We start from the raw sequence: 18,906 nt of genomic DNA, 5'->3' as shown, positions 1-18,906 counted from the left end.
CGCCGTGTTGTGTATGTTGCGTTGGAGCATGTATCCAAAACAAGGGCATGGGTGGAGAAGAAACAGATGTGGCCGTTGGCAGATGGTTCACCAGGAGATCCTCCAAGCTTGGACAGTACATACATGACTTCAGCGCCAGATGGTTTACTCATTAACACCCACCCTCTCCAACCATACAGAAAAAGGCTGTGCTGGAAGTCTGCACATCTAAATACCACTTTCACTGCCCTGTGGAACATTCCTTCATGATGCTTGGTGTCGGAAATTAAGCCTAAATAGTCAGTGTAACATCTTTGCCCAATCCTCACTCCTATGAAATATGAGTCATACTAACCAAGGAGTTATATTACTGAATAAATATCTGTCATTTTATAAGATCGTTAAATGTGTATAAAATCCTATCTGTGTTTGATCTCTCTTGCAGCTCCTGTTTGACTGAAATGAACCGAGTGTACTCGGAGGAAAGGGGGGTGTTGGGCAGTGGGAGAACTTGGCACACATGTCTGTTCCACTTCAGCTTGATCCATGTGTTGTGATGCCTGCAGTGTCCCGGTTTGGTCCTCCACCACCAGATGACCAACAGTGAGGTAGGTATTAACAGCAAAGGCTGTGGTTTTTCTTTTTTTTTGGGGGGGGCAAAGAGGTATCTGATATAGGAATGAATGAGAAAATAATTAGTCAATTTCTTATTCACAGATTGTTGCTGTCAATTTTACTATCAATCTTCAAAGTAAATGGAGTGTCAGTGCTTACGCAGCTTTCCGTTACAGACACATCAATTAGTCGGCCTTGGACTTAAGAATTTTTGGCACTTCAACTCAGAAGGACAAAGAAGTAAAAAATCACCTTCAGTATAACTTCAGATTCCAGACATAATTATTCAAATGCCCTCCTGCCTCAACAGTGATAAGGCTTTGGACTGCCATATCTTATATTGCATTCCTCAGTCAAGTGTATTTTGTTGAAGAAATTAGCAAAAGGTTGATTTTTCAGCAGTAAAGCAAATATGTTTATTAAGCACTTTAATATACATCAGAAAATTCCACTTCGTATAATACAGGAATTCTTTTTAAATGACAGTTGAATGTACATGTTAAGCTATTTACAATCCAATCACTGACAGTCAAATCAAAGTTGACGGACAAAACACAGTCAAGACAAACAAGATAACTGCTTAATAAGACTATACAGTATGTTTTTCCAACACTGTTCCTAGACCCGATCCTGCCTTGAATCCTTCCATTGACCCTTCCTGGCATACGTTTGAACTACTGTAGTACTGAAGAGCTGAGAGCTTCCACTAGGGCTTATAAGTGTTTGTGCATGCGATAGGTTTCTACTCCCTCCAATCCCATTTCTTGGCAAAAATAGCTCACTGTTAACAATATGAAAAGCCTGCAAAAATATGACACAGCCTGTAAACGCTAACGCAGCTCCACGCAGTTCATGAGAAACAGATGTTTCAGCTCCCTCAACGTCACAGTCGAGCACCTCCTCCCCTCCGTCTCTCGCGGGATTAAGTCCGGTTGAATCGATACTCAGCTTCTCACAGGGAGGAGGTGGGACAGAGTTATGTTGTTTCAACTTTGGCTTTACAGCTCTGCATTTCAAACAATATCATTCACAGCTATGAGTTGTCTTAATGGCTGAACCCTTTTGAGCCGTTTTTGTGCCATGCCCCTGAAAAAAACCCAGCAGGAATTACTGGATAAGAACCACATGGCAAGAAGGAAACAAAGCTTGGATTTTGTTTCTTGCATTGCAGTAGGATATACATATATCTCTGCGGACAGATGCTTTTTTTTTTAAATTACTGCTTTCACTTGAAATCGCTGCATTTAGCACCACACTTTTGCTGACGGTACACAATGGGTTATTTAAATAGTTTTACACAAAATAATAACACGAGCAACTGAGAAATCCCATAGGGACAAAATTAACTTTTTTTTTTTTTTACATTTTCAACTTCCCTCTTCCTTAGATATTTTTTAATAATACACAAACGCACAAAACCAACAGAATTGGGACTCCAAAATAACTGCAGGCAACTTCTGAACACAGCACCATGGTAGAGCGTAATGCAACACAAAATGCAGCAAAAGTGGCTTTTTTTCCAAAAATAAATACGCTTGTATATACTTGTTAAGTAAATTGCCATAGCTATTAACATATCACACACAACATAGGTTTAGCACACTGATCCAAGGTTAACACAGATTATTTGGGGTCTCTAGAGAGGCAGACTATCAATGCGCTTAAATTCATACCAAAGCATCAGTTACTGTTATGTCCTCTGGTCTTGTGACAATGTACTCAGTGGTACATTGCTGTCAGTGTGAAAAAAGTAGACAGAACAAACATAATATAAAATAACAATAATTAAAAAAAAAAGGCATTGGTATGTTTCTCTCAAACAATTACGTTGATAAAACATGGATGGGATACAAAGTGAATAGAACAAATGCATGTCTGTCATTTTACTCTTTTAAAAGTGCATACACTGTTTATTAAATAGCATTACATTAAATTAAAATGATAGTTTGCATGAATACATGAAGGAGGCTGTAACAGATGTAGGCACATTGATGTATCAGTTCACATAAGCCTTAGGCAGCAGTCAACATTCGTCCCTAGGTATTATTTTGAGGCCTCCCGCTTAAGGAAAAAAAATAGTATTTGTATGTAGATGAAAACAGTTGCTTTGGCACATTCCCTCCAATGTCTGCATGACGAATGGCATTAAAGACATCTGAAACGGTACAGGGATAATTTGCGTGAATGTTTTGTTTGGGAGGAAAAGAAGGTCTGCTTATCCAGATTGTGGCATTCTTCATGCAAGTCTGATTAAAACCAACCAATGATGATTTTGTTGAGTGCAATCGAGTTCAAATCAATTATTAGCCACGGTAAATGAAGAGACAAGCCAAAGTCTTGTCTAAGTGAACCTCAATTTCAACTTTGAAATGCTTGATGTGTTTCACCAAGAGCACAAACTAAGACTATTTTGAAAAGCATCTCTTACCAGCTATAACGGAGTCTCTTTTTTGTAGTTAAACCCGGGGTCTGATCCTTCAATCTGCAGTTTCAGGGCTTGTTTAAGGCTTAGCTCGGTTTCCCCTATGGGATAGTTCTCTAGAACATCCTGGTGGCCTCTGTTCTGTACAGTCCGAGGAACTGATACCCTACTCAGGAAAACTTGATTACCCTGTAGATGATAGTTTGGGTTGGTCATGATGCCATTCCTCTTCTTCTCAGCACAGCTCTGCTGAAATAATTGATCTTGGCTTTGCCCCCTTTCCTGCCGAATTGACCCACCAATCATGATCTTGCAATGGGGATCCTTCACTGAAATGTTCGCTACGGACTTGTTGAGAGCAATCCTCTTGTCAAACTGTTTCATCTCATATTCCAGAACCTGACCTTGGGTTGATCCGCTGTTCTTGACTTTTTTCTTATCTCCCAGTGCTCCTTTACTGTTGGATGTCCCATTCTTGCTTCCCTTTGTTGACTTGAGACCAGATTTTAACTGAGACCAGTCAAAGTCATTGGATGGAGATGATGGCTGCTGACCAATGGACTTAGTCGTGGAGGAGGGGGACACAATAGACTGTCTGCTCCGGCTACGAGGCAGTGAGTGCTGTTGGATTTGTTCTGTAAATGTCAGTCCATGAAAGCTGTCGATCGGCACAGTCTGGGCTGTGGCTGTGGATGATGTGGTTCTCAAGGAGGAGTTCTTTGAACTTTTGAGGGAATTATTTGAAAGGGAGGATTTCTGTCTATCTACTGTGGAATCAGGAGATTCTGATGGTGAACTGAAGGCATGGACAGGCCCGTTGGGGAGACCACGTCCAGACGACTGCATATCTCCTGCCCCGGTGCTGCCAGAGCTGCTTGATTTAATGGTGAGGGACTGCATTTTACCAGTCACGGTCAGGGGTGTTTTTTCCTCCATGGTGTGTACTGGGGAGGGATTGCAACCATTTAGAGTTGTGCCCCCATACTTTTCCAGGAGTTTGATGATCATTGAATGGCCACCTTTCGCCGCCACTCTCATTGCTGTGCGTCCGAACTGATCAGCATGGTTGGGATCTGCGCCATTTTCGAGAAGTATTTGCACAACATCAATGTGACCCTCTTGTGCAGCTATACCTAGTGCTGTTGCTCCCTGGTTACATGTATGATCCACATGTGTTCCATTCTCTATCAAAAAGTGCACAACTTTTGTGTGCCCTTGCCATGCCGCAGACTGCAGGGCAGATCGCTTCTCATTGTCACAGGCATTCACATCAGCATGATAGTTAATCAGCAGCCTCACCATTTCGACATGCCCTTGCCAGCAGGACACATGGAGGGCCGTTCTGCCCTCTGTGTCAAAAGCTTCAACATTTGCTCCATTTTCAAGAAAGTACTCTGCCATGGCCAGCTGATTTTCAAGTGCCAATATGTAGAGTGTTGGGCGTCCGTCAGCGTCTTTGTGATCTATATCAGCACCATGGCTCAGCAGCAGTTCAACAATGTCCCTGTGGCCTTCCAGTGATGCCACCCTGAGAGGATTCCTCCCATCATATCCCCTCTCGTCAATGCATGACTTGTTTTCCAGAAGAATTTGCACACAGTCATAATGTCCCTCTTGTGCAGCTAATATCAGCGGTATTCTACCATCATTATCAACCTCTGTACAACGAGCGCCTTGCTCAATAAGGGCATCGCACACTTGGCGGTGGCCCTCAAAGGAAGCCATGTGTAGCGGGGTCCAGCCTGCATCGTCCCTGTGGTTCTCATCCAAACCTCTGTCCAGCAGAGTTCTGACCACTTCCACATTACCCTGAGCAGATGCAATGCTCAGCACAGTCCTTCCCTCACTGTCGATGCTATCAACAGCAGCCCCCCAGAAAAGTAACGTATTAACAACAGAGGCGTGGCCCATTGATGCAGCAGCAAGAAGAGGGGTGCGACCATTGTTGTCTGTGTGATCTACATCAGCACCACCTTCCAAAAGCAGATCAACTACATCGACATGTCCTTCATAGCCAGCCACAAGGAGTGGAGTCATGCAGTCTTTATCACAGTGGTCAACCTCTGCTCCCCTTTCAATCAGGAGGCTCACAACAGATGCATGGCCTTTACTTGCAGGAACACAGAGAGCAGCAACTGAGAGGGCAGTCCTTCCATCCACATCTTCATGATTCACTTCAGCCCCGTGGTCCAAGAGGTGCTCAACGATCTCTCGGTGTCCCATGTATGCTGCGGCAATGAGAGCTGTCCTTCCTTCATTGTCTGCCTTGTTGACCTCGGCCCCGTGCTGAAGAAGGTTCAACACTATGTCTTCGTGACCTCCCCAAGCAGCAGCTCTCAAAGCGGTTCTGCCATCAGCATCAGCGCAGTCCACTTTGGCACCAGCGTAAAGCAGAGCGGATACTACCTCTGAATGACCACCCCAAGCTGCTGAGCGCAGGGCCGTCCATCCATCATGATCTGTGTGATTGATGGTGGCCTCGCAGCCAATTAAACAGTTGACCACTTTGGTATGGCCTTGTCTCGCAGCAAGAGTAAGTGCCGTTTGTCCGTGGTTGTCTTCTAGCTCCATGTTTGCCCCTCTAGAAATTAGCAAGTTGACCACATCAAGGTTTCCACTGTATGCAGCGTTAGCCAGCAGAGTTCTTCCACTGGCGTCACACTGGTTGACAGATGATCCATTGTCAAGTAATGTCCGTATTGAGTCCTCTCTTTCCAGGGCCTGTTGTACAATACATGATGCGTGGTCGTCTTCATTGTTTACATGAGCTCCAGCTTTGACCAGAAGTTGCAGAACCTCCTGTTCTCTTGGTATGGAGGTGGTCAGAGAGTCTTTAGCAGGAGTTCCATTCCAAACCATCCAAAGAGCCAGATTAAATGGCTCAATCTGCAGGTTGGAATTAACAAGATGAAGTGCAAATTCCTGCACTTCCAGTGGTTTGAGCTGCTTTGCCCGGCAAGTGTAACTCATCGCCAACATCCTATGTCCCTCTGCTGCGTTGCACAAGTACTTCTGGGTGCAATGCTTAACATCTAGTAGCCACTCTGCAAAACTGTAGTGAAAAAGGATTTTAGTACTCCCAAGGCCATCAACCAACAACTTGGAGAGAATGTCCATCTTTTTCTGAAACTCTTCCATAGTCAGTGTCATGTTTTTGGTCCAGACAGCATGGTACAGCTCCTTGATCGAAAGTGGCCTGCACGTTGCCAGGATGACATTAAGGATTGGCTGGACTTTGGCAAACTGTTTTCTGACAAATAGTCTCTGGCAGAGCCACAGGTAGAGGCCGTTGAGGGTGCCAGGGATGTCCCGGATCTCGCGGAGCATGATAAAGTTCTCCACCACGCCATCCAGCACACGCTCCAGGTAAAGGAAGCAGCCACTGCTTTTGATGTGGAGTTGGTTGAGCATCTCGGCTGTCTCCTTGGTCAGGTGCTGCCTCAGAGCCTCCTCCTGGTCCAGTCTGTGAAGGATGTACTGTTGCACATCCTTAACGATGTAGGCCTTGCGCAGATCATCTAGGCTGATTTTGCGGAATCCTGTAAGAGAAGAAATAGATATTAGCAGAGTCTGATGACAAATGGATAATATGTGTAATAAGACACTTCAAATATAACTTAGCCAGTATGTGAAAAATATGAAAAGACGTTGTGTCAGTGATTGTAGAAATCATGGTTGATGATGTGTAGTGTTATCGCCTCTACAGTCCTACTTAGTCATTATATTATGTCTGACCCTGAGACCACACCCAGTATTTGATCTTGAGAGAAAAGGCTGTGCTCTGGTCATGGTAAGGTACCCCTCATGGGAATGCAGTCGTGTGATTGGCTGAAAACGAGGGAGGCATCCGATTGGCTACAGAGTTCCTTGAAAAAATGCATTCGTGAATCCAGCCTTGTAGGAGAGTCTCAAAAGTCCACACACAAATACAGACCAGTTTTAATTCATATATTTATGGATTTATATTACATTTATTTAAAACAAGACACATTTGTGTGTGGATCAGAAATGTGTTTGTGAACCTTATTTTTGTTTATGGATTTTTTTACAAAAACATTTTTACATACCAATATCCATTTGTGTGTCTATTGAAATGTATTTGTGAGAAGAGTCATTTATATATAAATCACAAAATACATTTGTGAATCCTTCTCTGTGCATTCATTATTAATGAGACTGAACTGACCCCATATTACTAAGTGTGCCTGGGTGAGAATGAAAACAGCAACTATTTGAGTGAGAACATGACTGAAATAATGTTATTATATTAGAATACACGGTGCTGTTGCGTATCCATTTATTGCATTTCATTTAATACTGATCAAAAGAAAACCGCAAGGGAAAGCACCAATCTTAGCAGAAAGCCAATACATATTACAAAAATAATACAAAACAAATGTGTGATCAGGGCTGAATATTTACAAGAATCAAAATGTAGTAGAGCATGGGATGTATCATTTATATGCCTGCTGCACATCAGTGGTCTGTAAAACATCCCTCCGGTGCCTCACTTATTATCGTGCTACATGCTCCCAGCACAGACCTTTAGAAATTATCACAGTGGGTCTTAATGAATGATCTTTAATGGGAATTCCTCTCTGGGACGTGGACAAATGGCCCCATAATGGCCTTGCTAATGAGCATGAAGTGAACTTTCCTCCATGTTAAAACAATCTGTTCATAGTCTTTGCTGCCTCCAGCCAGAGGGCAAGGAGAGCATTTCTGCATACTTATATCTACAGTTCCCATGGTTCTCGGGGTTACTGGGACAGGGAGAAAAGTCCCCGGAGGCTCAGTGTTATTGACACACTGTATTTCACAATGACGAACAGAGCACCAACTATGGGAAAATGCAACAGTTGCATGTTTCTCCCTCAGAAAAGTGCCCAGAACACGTGACATATTAACATCAACCTTTTCATAGTACAGCAATTAAATCTTATTATTGTATCCCATCACTGACTGAACACTTCATGTACTGACAGGAAACTACTCTGAAGAGATTTTTGTTGAAAATAATTGATCTGAACTCTGCACGGGCGCTTTATCTGTAACAGCTCACTGTGTTGATTACGCAACACGTTTCCTTGTACATAATATGAATATGACTGTTGCCACTCAGCCAGGGGCAGTGCTCTGTTCAGCTGACTGCTATTGTGTGGGTAGAAAGGCCTGTGAAATCTTACTCCACACAGGGCCAGTGCTAACCACACCTGGAAGGCGGATAACAGACCTGTTGAGTTTAACAAGAGTTCCAAAGCAGGAGCCGACAGTTGGGACAACGGATCCCTGTAAACAGAAGGAGCGATGGGTTTTCTTTATCATCTGCTGCAGAGTTTGTTTAAGATAAGCACACCTCTGCTAACTGCGCCTCACAATAAATCGTATTTTGCTTTGTCCTTGAGGACTTTGTTGTATTTCATGCTGTGATAAAGCTGATTAAATTAAAACATTCACACTGCATACCGATACTGACTATATGTAACTGCATCCAAAGGTGCATTGCAGAAAATAAGTATCAGAGACGCACTGATTTTGATTCTAATAAATCACACTCTTTGTTGACTTTGACTTTGTTGTGGGAAATTACTTGCCATTACCTACCATGTTTTGTGATATAGTTGCCAGACACTGGACAAGTAGGGAGTAAGTTTTAACTGTATTGGCATGGGGATTACATGGATATACAGGTTAATATCTGTGGTATTCCTCAGCCAAAGAGTCAAGTTGCAGTTGACATCCAATGCTGTCCAAAATGTCATTAATTCATTTTTGATCGAACTAGACAATTGTGTGAAATTGTCATGAGCATACATTCTTGAGTTATGGGCAAAAATGTTATTTGTGAGGTCACAGTGACCTTGACCTTTGAACACTAAATTCTAATCAGTTCGTCTTTGAGTCCACTTGGACGTTTCTTCCTACTATGAAGAATTTGCTCAAGACGTTACGCGTTACACATCGCAAGAATGAGACAGGCTTGAGATCTTTGACCACCAAAATCTAACCAGTCCTTGAGTCACGGTTCATGTCTATTTAAAATTTAGGAAGCTCCCACAAGGTGTTACTGAGAGTGTATTCATGAGAAAATATATGAAAATATATATGCCGAGTATTCATGTCAATAAATGTATGATATAGGGGCAGCTGTGCAAACATTTTAAATCAATAAACTTGTAAAATATAATTCTCCAGCATTACACCATGTACTTGTTCATGCATTACAAAAACTCAATGACCCTAACCCACATTCAGTCCGTCTTTGTTTCAAGTGACTGTGTGTATTCCCCCCCTCCGTTCACCCTCTTTTCTCTGGCTCCATGACCCCCTGTACCAGTTCCAACTCTCGTCTTGGAGCAGTCATGGACATTACAAGAGACAGATACAAGGCAAGCACATATAGTAGCTGTAGGTAAGTACAAAAAAACTCAAGTACTTTTAAAACCATTAAAAATGTTTTGTCCACTTCAAATCTTTACTCCAAAAACCTGTCCGATTGCTCATTTTGACAATGGGAAGAAGTGTAAGGGGTCATTATGAGCTTTGTATCAAGGCACCACATGTTCCTAAAGTGCATTCTTGTTCTAAAGGGCAAACTAGCTGGTGCACATGCTTCCCTCTAATGCACAATCACAAGTGCCTCCATCCACACGGGCACCTACTACCAAATTTGCTTTTTTAAGATATGTTTCAAGGCAGACATCTGATGCCCAGTATGATCCACTGCCTAGCGTGCGTGACTCCCTGAGGTCACGGACTGGTCCTCCTACTCCTTCTGGACCCCATTCCTTCTTTGGACATTCTGGTTTTGCTCCAGTTGGGACAGGAAACCCACTGGCTGATAGGGGGAGGGAAGAGGCCATTGACAGGGGAAAAACAAGGACAAAAAGGAAAAACTATTTTCACCCAGCCTTTGACTTCAGCAAAGTGCAATATTTAATATTTTGTCTTGGCATTGATTTGTTCTATTCACGGAGGCGACTAAGAAAAACAGTGCGTGTGCATTTCAGCCAAATGCTGGAGATGTTACTCTATCATGAATATTATCTCAGGGGAACAAAAATGTGCTTCTGTGTTCTAGTTTATGATAAACACTTTCTCCAACATTCCACGGTCGCTGACACGCCAATTATGAAGATACAGTGACTTGGAAAGCTGGAGGAGGAGACAGACATTTGACTGCAGCCTGCGCTGCCTGGATTAAAAAAAAAGGATTTCTATAGGCAAGAAATAAAATAATGGAAGAGGCAACAGCCTTCAGTCAGAACACAAAAAAAGATGTTTTTTTTCAGTTGCTGCACATAGTGGAAGATGACCTACAATTTCCACTTCACTCATCAGTAGACATCACTTCATACAGTTTGGATGTCAACTGTGAAGTCATGGCATTATTACTGGCCCACTCCTGCAGATAAAGCACTAAAACAACCACAGCAGGAAAGTCGTCCAACCTGCATTTGATGACTGTGGTGTAACAGGAACTACTATTAAGTACTACACAAGAATGCAAGAACTTTCACTGGCTACAAATGTTCCGATGCCTTCCAAGAACCATTTTCATTCTTTCCAACAACCCAAGAGTCATGAAGGTCTAGCTTTTGCACGATTATAAGTGGGCTATACAAACTGTAGCCGAGTATTGTGTGTGTCCAGGCTATTTATGTGTGTGAGAGAGGATGGTTCAGGGTCTGAACAAAAGTGGCTGCTAAACAAGCAACAAATGACACATTCATTGGTGTGAGGGATGCAGCTCCCCGAGTACAGGCCCCTGAGCCAGCTGCTGCTCGTTACAGAACTGGATACCAGTCACAAGAGAGAGAGCCCCGCATACAAAAGAGGGACTGTTTGCCTTGTAGATTAATTTTTCAGATGACAAATGAGGCAGCGTGTGTGCATGCGTGTGGAGAAATTACAGGTCCGAGCTCATCAACCGGTGGTTTCAGAACAGCAGTGTCTCCAATTGGCCATGTTCTTCTGTGAGACACCATCTTAGGTCATCTGATCCATAAAGAAAACAGAAACCCAAGCCTCGCTGCCCTCTCCTCGGGCTCTCCAGTAAACCTGCGCTCGACAAACGTCTGCTCGACAGCTGCAGCGTTCCGCGCTCCAAAAAACATGAGCGCGCCAAACTCCTAAACACAAGTATGTGGATGAGTCAGCTCCAACGGTCTGGAAACAACAGTCCTTTGAAAAATGCGCTGCTATTTAATCTTTGATGAACACGATTCCTTGTTTGATTATATACACTCTTTAATTTCTCCTCCAACAGATGGATGGAAATAACATAACATTCTAGTTACCCCGTAAAAATGTGGATTATTCACAAGTGTGAGAAGACAACGCCAGGCACTGAGAAGCTTTGACTCTAATGGGGCACTAATTCCACTGTCGCAGGAGAAAATCATTTGAAATTAGCAGCTGCATTTTACCTGTACTGTATATTTCCTGCCATACTAAACGACCACCAGGCGAGACACTGAAATGATTACGCTTTCATAATTAATTTATGTTACGCCCAAGGCAAAGCACATGAAAACACTCCTGCCCTAACAGGCATCCTGCTCTATTTCAAAACAAGGATGTGAGAGGATTTCCAGTCAAACCTGTTGTGGTGCAACCGAACGGTGCCAACAAGGTGAGGGGTGGAGTGAGCAGCACTATGTTGAACACGCTGAAGCCTTTTGGAACATGGAACATTGCCGGCTTCATCCATCTTTTTAAAGTGACGCCATTTAGTCATCGGCCCTAGGTGACTTTTACGTTAACGTTCCTCGTGGCTTCATTCAGACTTGACAGGACATTTACAGAATGAGCTGCTTGCTCTCCCAATCCTTCTCACCAAGGGAGAGCGATCAGTGCTGAGTCAAAACAGTCATGACAGCTAGAGAGAAGAGTGTTTTATGTTGACTCAATCTGCTGATGGTTTTGAAAACGTATCGAGTCATTGAAGTCTTAATTAATGACCATCATGCGTGCGAGGGATACTTGGCACCGCTCCAAATGTGAAGACGCCGATACATTTTCACATCGCTTTAATCATGTTATTGATAGAGAAATCTGGTGCCGGTTTTATGATAAAATAAGTGGTGTGACGGAGCTTAGTGAATCGGTACGGACCCCCCGTCAGGTGAACGGCAAATTCATTACACAGTAACAAACAAACATCATTGTGTGAAGCAAATTATATTTTTTAAATCAATAAAAAAAAATCTAATCAATCTATTGAATTTTTGTGTTTCCATGCAAATAACCACGATAGATGATTATAAAAAGTAAAAGGATAACGTTAATAATCTTTGACGGTTTACAGTGACTTTGGGAAGGATTATTTTTCAGGATGGTGGTGAAATAAATAGTCTGGAGCCTTGTTTACCAGCTGCTGTAACAAAAAAACAAATGTTTCAACAGAAAAAAAACATTTGATCAGGGCATCTCTAAAAGTTATAATTTCTCTACTTGCTGATCCAATCTGCGACTAAAAAGATACGTTTTGTGATAGTAATAAATTGGCACTGGTTTAATTCCCATTTGCTCAAAAAAATATGTAGTTTTGCTTAAAACACTTATATTTCTATATAAACTTACATTTATTCATTCATGTAGTTTGCAAGAATTAATGTTAGAATAAATGTGAGGCTGTATGTCAGATTATTATTATTATTAGTAGTAGTAGTAGTAGTAGTAGTAGTAGTAGTAGTAGTAGTAGTAGTAGTAGTAGTAGTAGTAGTATTATAAGCTCATTTGTTATCCCTCTTGCTACATACAAGATTGGGCTCATGACCACCGTTCACATTCAATCTGTGTTTCCTAGTTTAGTGAAATGTTTTGTGCATAAGAGATAATATCTTAAAATGCATTTTATCTCTCTCCCTGCATGAAAGAGGCTTCACAGCAGGGCTCAGTTTTTGAGGTTCATTCTGATGAACCTATGAAACCACCTGAACAAAGAATAAAGCATCAATCACACGATCGTCTATTCAGATTCTAACACACGGGCAGTGATGTTATTTTTTCTAACAACCAAAGACAAAAACGTTGCTGTACTTGGTTTTGAATGACAGGAACTCATTAGGACGTTGCCAAGAGACTGAGTCATGAGGATGTGCACCTGGTCACATGTGGATGCCTTCGCTCACTGCATCCAATAATGGATCTCTCTCCAAGAGAGTTGTAACTATATATCATGGAGCTCCTTGCACCTGCACAGATAACTGGAAATGTCATCCAAGTGAAGAGATTCCAAATAAATAAACTAAACCAAGATACCAAACAAACAGCACCGAGGGTTCATAAATAGTATAACTTCATTCAAACTGTCTATTTATCAATTACTGTAATCAGGGAAAGAGGAGGGCTTGCATAGACAATAATCCCTGTTTTTTCCTCTCTCTTTTCTGCTTAAGTTTAAAAGTTTGTGTTTGTGCTAAATAAGTCCCGTGATCCCAAGTACTATAAAAACCTGTTCTACTTAAAGTGGCATTTAAAAAAAATGCCCACTTGCCAACCTAAAATAACCACTTTGCTTCTGAAGTCACACGTCTTAAGTCTACATGATGGCAGTAAGCCCTTGCAGTGCTGGGAGTTCCCTGCTCCACACAGGATCACATTTCTTCAATCTCGGCCTGTGTTTTGGGTCATTACACCGCTGACCTCCTGGTGACCTCATTTCATCCCACCAGCACATGTTTCCATTCACCTGCTCAAGAAACTACTAAGTCAAGCATGTCAGTCATACAAGCCATTATCTCACACAGTGCCAGGAAGGGCTGCAAACATTTTGGAAGGCTTTCACAGGGAAATGATCACACAACAGTTTTTCAGCCCGAGGAGAGGCTGCTTGCTGTGGAATCAGGTACTTGCAAAGTCATCCTTGGCATGCAGGTCAAGTGGCACTGTGGTAAAATAGAAACATCTTCACTTTAAAGTCCTTAACCCTGCAGCAACTCCAGCTAAAGTTGAATTAAGACTGAATTCAAATACCCTTCAATTAAATCAAAAACTGACAAGTCGTGCTCTGTACTACAGCCTTCAGTCTATAAAAATGTGGCAGGGGCATGCCACATACCAAAGGGCATCACCTCAGGAGCAAAGAGGCCAGCCAGTTCGTCCGCCATGTTCAGAGTCGTGTTACTGCAGCGGAGCACCCAAGGTGTTATAGATACAGACACGGTAGACCTGTAATTTGCCCGGCTGTCAGACTGCATGGTGGTAAATTACAGTATTCAGCGAGGATTACGGTCTCCGGCTCATCCAAAGTGAGGCTCGACATGCAGCCTCACAGACGACATCTCATACATGAGCATGGACATAAATCAGCTTGTCTGTGTAAGCCAATTTCAAGGAATGGGGAGGGGAGGGGCTAGGTTAATTAAATATGTTGTCCTAGCTCTCGTTGCCCAGGCGTCGAGGCACAGAGACAATCAATACTGAAAACTCCAAAGAAGAGGGGACAGAGAGGGCTTTTATCATGTTTTGTGGCAGGAGGCATCCATCCAATGGGCTCTTTGGTTTAGTGTCGTGCAGTTCAGTGTCTCTGATGAAGGCCGCAGCACAACCAAAATTTGAATTTTCAGTTTAAAGAGAGCCTCTCATAAAACTTTTATTTTATTTTCATAGTTAAGTTTCAAATGCATCCGTTACATTCGTACCCCCAAACATCCAACTGTCTAAATGATACAGCAAAATGTAATTTACTGGCAACTCAGAAGGCATAGCCATCTTTGTCTGTCTTCAGGGAGCATGCCACAGCCCAGAAGAAATAAACCGCCCTCACTGCTTTTTACGACTGTGTTTGTGTTGTCAGTCGGCCAGATGATCTCGCTGTCCCCTCCAGTGAGGTCTCACATTTGACTGAAAAGAAAGTATGCAAAAAAAAACATCCAGGGAGATGTTAAGAGTTTTCTTGACCTTTTTTAACGGAAGAACGTCCGTGCCATGTGTCGGATTCGCCCGCAGGCCTGCGGGGACAAAGGGCTGCTCAGAGTGGTGGAGGAGGGCACATAGTTTAAACAGGGCTGCTCTTTTCATTTGTGATCATTGGTGGTAAATCAGTTCCGTCTCTCTGCGGACTGGGTAAAAGAAAGCACCATTCACGGTGGGCAGAGTGGAGGTGGAAGATGTGGTTCAAGTGCTAGGGTGGGCTACCCTCCCTCCAAAGAGACGCAAATACAGGAAACAAAAACACAGACCCACCCCAGAGCCTCATCATTTCCTGAAAGTGTAGCTTTTATTTTACAATAGCTGTGGAATTTGCAATGCCTTACTTATAATACTGTGGGGTATGGAAGATGACCCGCTGATTACTTTTGGGTTAAAAACAAAAAACAGAGATCACATGTGTCATCTTAGGAAGGATATGAGTAAACCCTGCATCAAAATGCCTCACAGGATGAGTGTCTTCTCAAAGTGGCCACATGCGCCTGTGACATTCCTCAGACTGAGCCAGGAATATAACCATCTTAATTACAGCTGTGATTCATAACTAAGAGGGGCTTTTATGTGTGTGTGGGTGGGGGGGCTATTTTCCAAGTTCCGTGCTGGTACAGCCCCGATGCCTGCCAAGTGCCCCCTGTGACCAACTTGAAGAGCTTAGAGTAAAATTGAAAAAGAATGAAAATAATATTGTGTTTTATGACAGTGGGAATCAATCTAATTGAAGTTGCTATAACAGTGCCGAGCAGGAATGTGGTTGTTTAAGGGGAGCTGTTATGCTTCACGGCTCCAGTAGCACACTGATACTATATTATTATAACTACTGGCACTGCAGTTGACAAATCCATGCCTTCTCCATCCTTCCTCGTCCCTCAGTCATGTTGGCTTTTCACTCAAAATCAGAAACACTGCTTGCACAAGGATTAGTTTCGTGTTTCCTCTAAACTGTGCTGTATCTCTGCCATCTACGTCCTACTGTATTTGCAAATTAGTCATGACATGCTTCCACGCGTGAGGAGAGCTTGAGTGGCAATACTCTGCTCACGTTGATTATCTCAGATCTTAACGCATGTTACTTCACCTCGAATAGAACCTTGTTCCGATAGCCGATTGGATAAGAGATAAAGAATCTGATGAAGTCTTTCGTCTCCTCTTTCGGTACTATATACATCCAATTATTGTCCGGGGCATTTTAGGATTTTATTTGAAGGCCGTCCGTGAAGAGATGACAGGAAATGAGAGGACAGAGAGACGAGGAAAAACCCATTCAAGAGTTTTGTGTCTTTCAATGCCAATCGTTTTAAATAAAGTTACTAGTGAGCTGATTCAATACTGAATTCTGAACAATGAAAACACTGTTAATCTCAAAACAAACCTCTCTAACCCATATATTTATATTTCTAGCCCTTTTGAGTCAGACGGCAGTGACCTTATGTGACTTATCAGCTTGATGTCACCATGACAATGTGGGAAAGCGGGTTACTTCTGCTTCTAGGGCTAAAACGTCAAGGTAGAATATAAATGTAAATGTACTTACTGAAGCGCAAGGGATGGACCGGTTCACTTTTGCAGGCAGTAAACATCAATATAATTTTAATATCAGAGTTGCGGCTGGTCAGTGTGTGGACTTACTGGGCAGTGATGGGTGCCAACCAAAGTCAATTTTCTCTCTTATCAAATAATTATTCATGAATATACTCTGAAACTCCCAGCACTCCTTAGATGCTTTACTCTCTGCCACCACTAGGATAGCACCTACATATACTTAGCTCCATGAGAAACAGTGACTTTGACAAGCATGCAATATAAATAATATTGGGCAGATGGCAGCCATTACAGTTCAGTGATGCCTAGTGTGTGATAAAAGGATCACACACTAGGATGGATCAAATGCTATGAAGGGGTTTGATGATTGAAATGACTCAATAAGTATCGTAATGAGACCTGCATTTTGTTAGCTTTATGACATATTTAATAAGGCTTATAGAAGGTTGGAACTTTAAAATATATATATAGGCATTTCTGAATCAGCACAATATCACGTTTGTCCAATTTTCAGATACTGTCACCTTTACCAGTCTTGTTGTAAAATGATTGAGGTATGAGCAGTTGAAAAAAATACACGACTGAGAGGCTGTTTCTATTTAAACGCCCAACCCCCCGTCTCCCACCTCTACCCGCCCTCTCTTCCCCTTTCTCTTGCTCTCCCTTCTGCCGGAGGCCTTGTTAAATTGGCACAGATTCTACCCCGGCTCCCAACCAAAATCGCTGCCTAAGTGTTTCCACTCCGCTACCCCTATCATGGCCTTACAGTAGCACAGCACACAGAAGGAGTATGCACAGCTTCTCTCCATAGCCATCACTTGGGACATAAAGAAGCAGCAGGGCTGCCGATTGATTTGTTTTTTCTTTGTCTGACGCTGTTTGTTTACAACTCAAGACTGCATTTTTAGTCCATAACAAAAGAAAATATGTGAAGACAGAGGCGTAATCAAAACCGAGTGATCACATAATGCGAGTCAGCCGGCAGGATACTCTGCAAGAATTCTTGTCCTCCTCCTCACCAACAGAACAGTCTTTGTTTGTGAGGCTTTTAGCAGAGCGGATGCAAGCGGGATATTCTGCTGCAGAAGTCAGAATGCCTCCTTCTTCCTGCTCGGTCTCAGAGGTGTTGAAAACTTCCCAAAGCACATTCCACTCTGAGACAGACATAAGGAATAACAGTTGAGTAAGAAAAGAAGAATTCGGAGCATTGCTCCTGGGGAAAGGGGATCTCTGTTAAAGAAAAAGGAAAACATTCCAAGTGGTGAAGAGAGTATGTGTCATACTCAAGTGAATTAAACAACAATCAAAGGAAACTGACACGCTTCCATTTCGCTCTTCTGAAGGATCCTAATTTCTTTCGGAGCTCTTAAAAAGCATTGGAGCAGACTTCTGGTCCAGCAACTTCTCTGTAAAGCGACCTTCTGGTTAAAGGTCATTCCTCAAGCTGTATCTTCGCTATATTCACACAACCACAAAGTTCCCATCACCGCAGACCAGAGTATACTGGGAAACCCACACAACCTCCACCCCAGACAAAATAGGCTGCTCATATAAAATAGGAATTGGCTTTGCACAGAGCATGAAAGTTGAGTCTTTTGGCAGGTCACTGCCATCTCTGACTTGTAAACAATATGGAGGTTATTTTAGGGGACACTTGGCCTCAATTTGATACTCTGAAGTCCTTTGGTCTATTTTAGGTCCAGTACTGGATGAATAAGGAGTATTTCCACCGCTGTATTCATAATAGGACGCACAAGCCAATGGTGGACGCACTAAGTGGGTGAATGTGTTTGCCTGCATGTCTGCATCCGTCTACGTGTGAGGAAAGAAAAGCCAGACTGGCAGAAGAATTTCCAGTGTTGAACTAAAAGCGGAAGACCGACTCTAGACACAACAAAGACGCCACTAAAAGCATCAGCCAAGGCGAAATGGAAAGGCCTATTGTAGGTCTCAATGCACAAACTCAATAGGATCCAGTGAAACACTGCCATAATGAAGGCATTACATCTAGAACAGCATGTTCACACAAACACAGCAACATCACATATGCCTTTCACTCCTTTGAAATGGGGACATCACAGCTGATGTGTGAGTTTGGCTCTGGTCCTCTGTTCAAATGGAGACTTGTTTCTTCAAAACCCGTTTACTGGGTAACTGGAATAAGAGCCTCACAAAAGCTTGGCCATCATCAAGACGAAGAAAAAAGGGAAAGAGATGAGAGCCAGTCCAAAGAGGGGAAAAAAAGATAACTGCTGTTTATCAGATTGTTCCAAGAAGAAATTCCATTCAAACCATACGAGTAACAAAAGGAACCGACAGCTCAGCAACATAAAAGAAGAAAAGGCAAATAGGCAATCACAGAACTCCCTGAGACACTCTGAAGAAAGTTACAGATAAAAATGCATTTACAACCG

General features: G+C 42.6%; 1 protein-coding gene across 3 annotated transcripts in view; it reads right to left on the bottom strand.

The window, feature by feature from the left end:
- Positions 1-987: 987 nt before the first annotated feature.
- The window catches only part of ankrd50 (ankyrin repeat domain 50), a 34,140-nt gene continuing 16,221 nt past the window's right edge, over positions 988-18,906 (bottom strand). For 2 of the 3 annotated variants that reach the window (XM_084010364.1, XM_084010365.1), the window contains exon 4: positions 988-6,555. In XM_084010364.1, the coding sequence (XP_083866490.1) occupies positions 3,026-6,555 (3,530 nt within the window). In that variant the 3' untranslated portion in view covers positions 988-3,025. The remainder of the gene's footprint in view (positions 6,556-18,906) is intronic. The other variant, XM_084010366.1, reaches the window with a different exon arrangement.

This window comes from Eutrigla gurnardus (genome assembly GCF_963514095.1).
Source record: "Eutrigla gurnardus genome assembly, chromosome: 5".
In the NCBI taxonomy this organism is placed as follows: domain Eukaryota; kingdom Metazoa; phylum Chordata; class Actinopteri; order Perciformes; family Triglidae; genus Eutrigla; species Eutrigla gurnardus.
The sequence above is the reverse complement of the archived record's forward strand: the minus strand, read 5'-3'. Positions and strand labels throughout refer to the sequence as shown.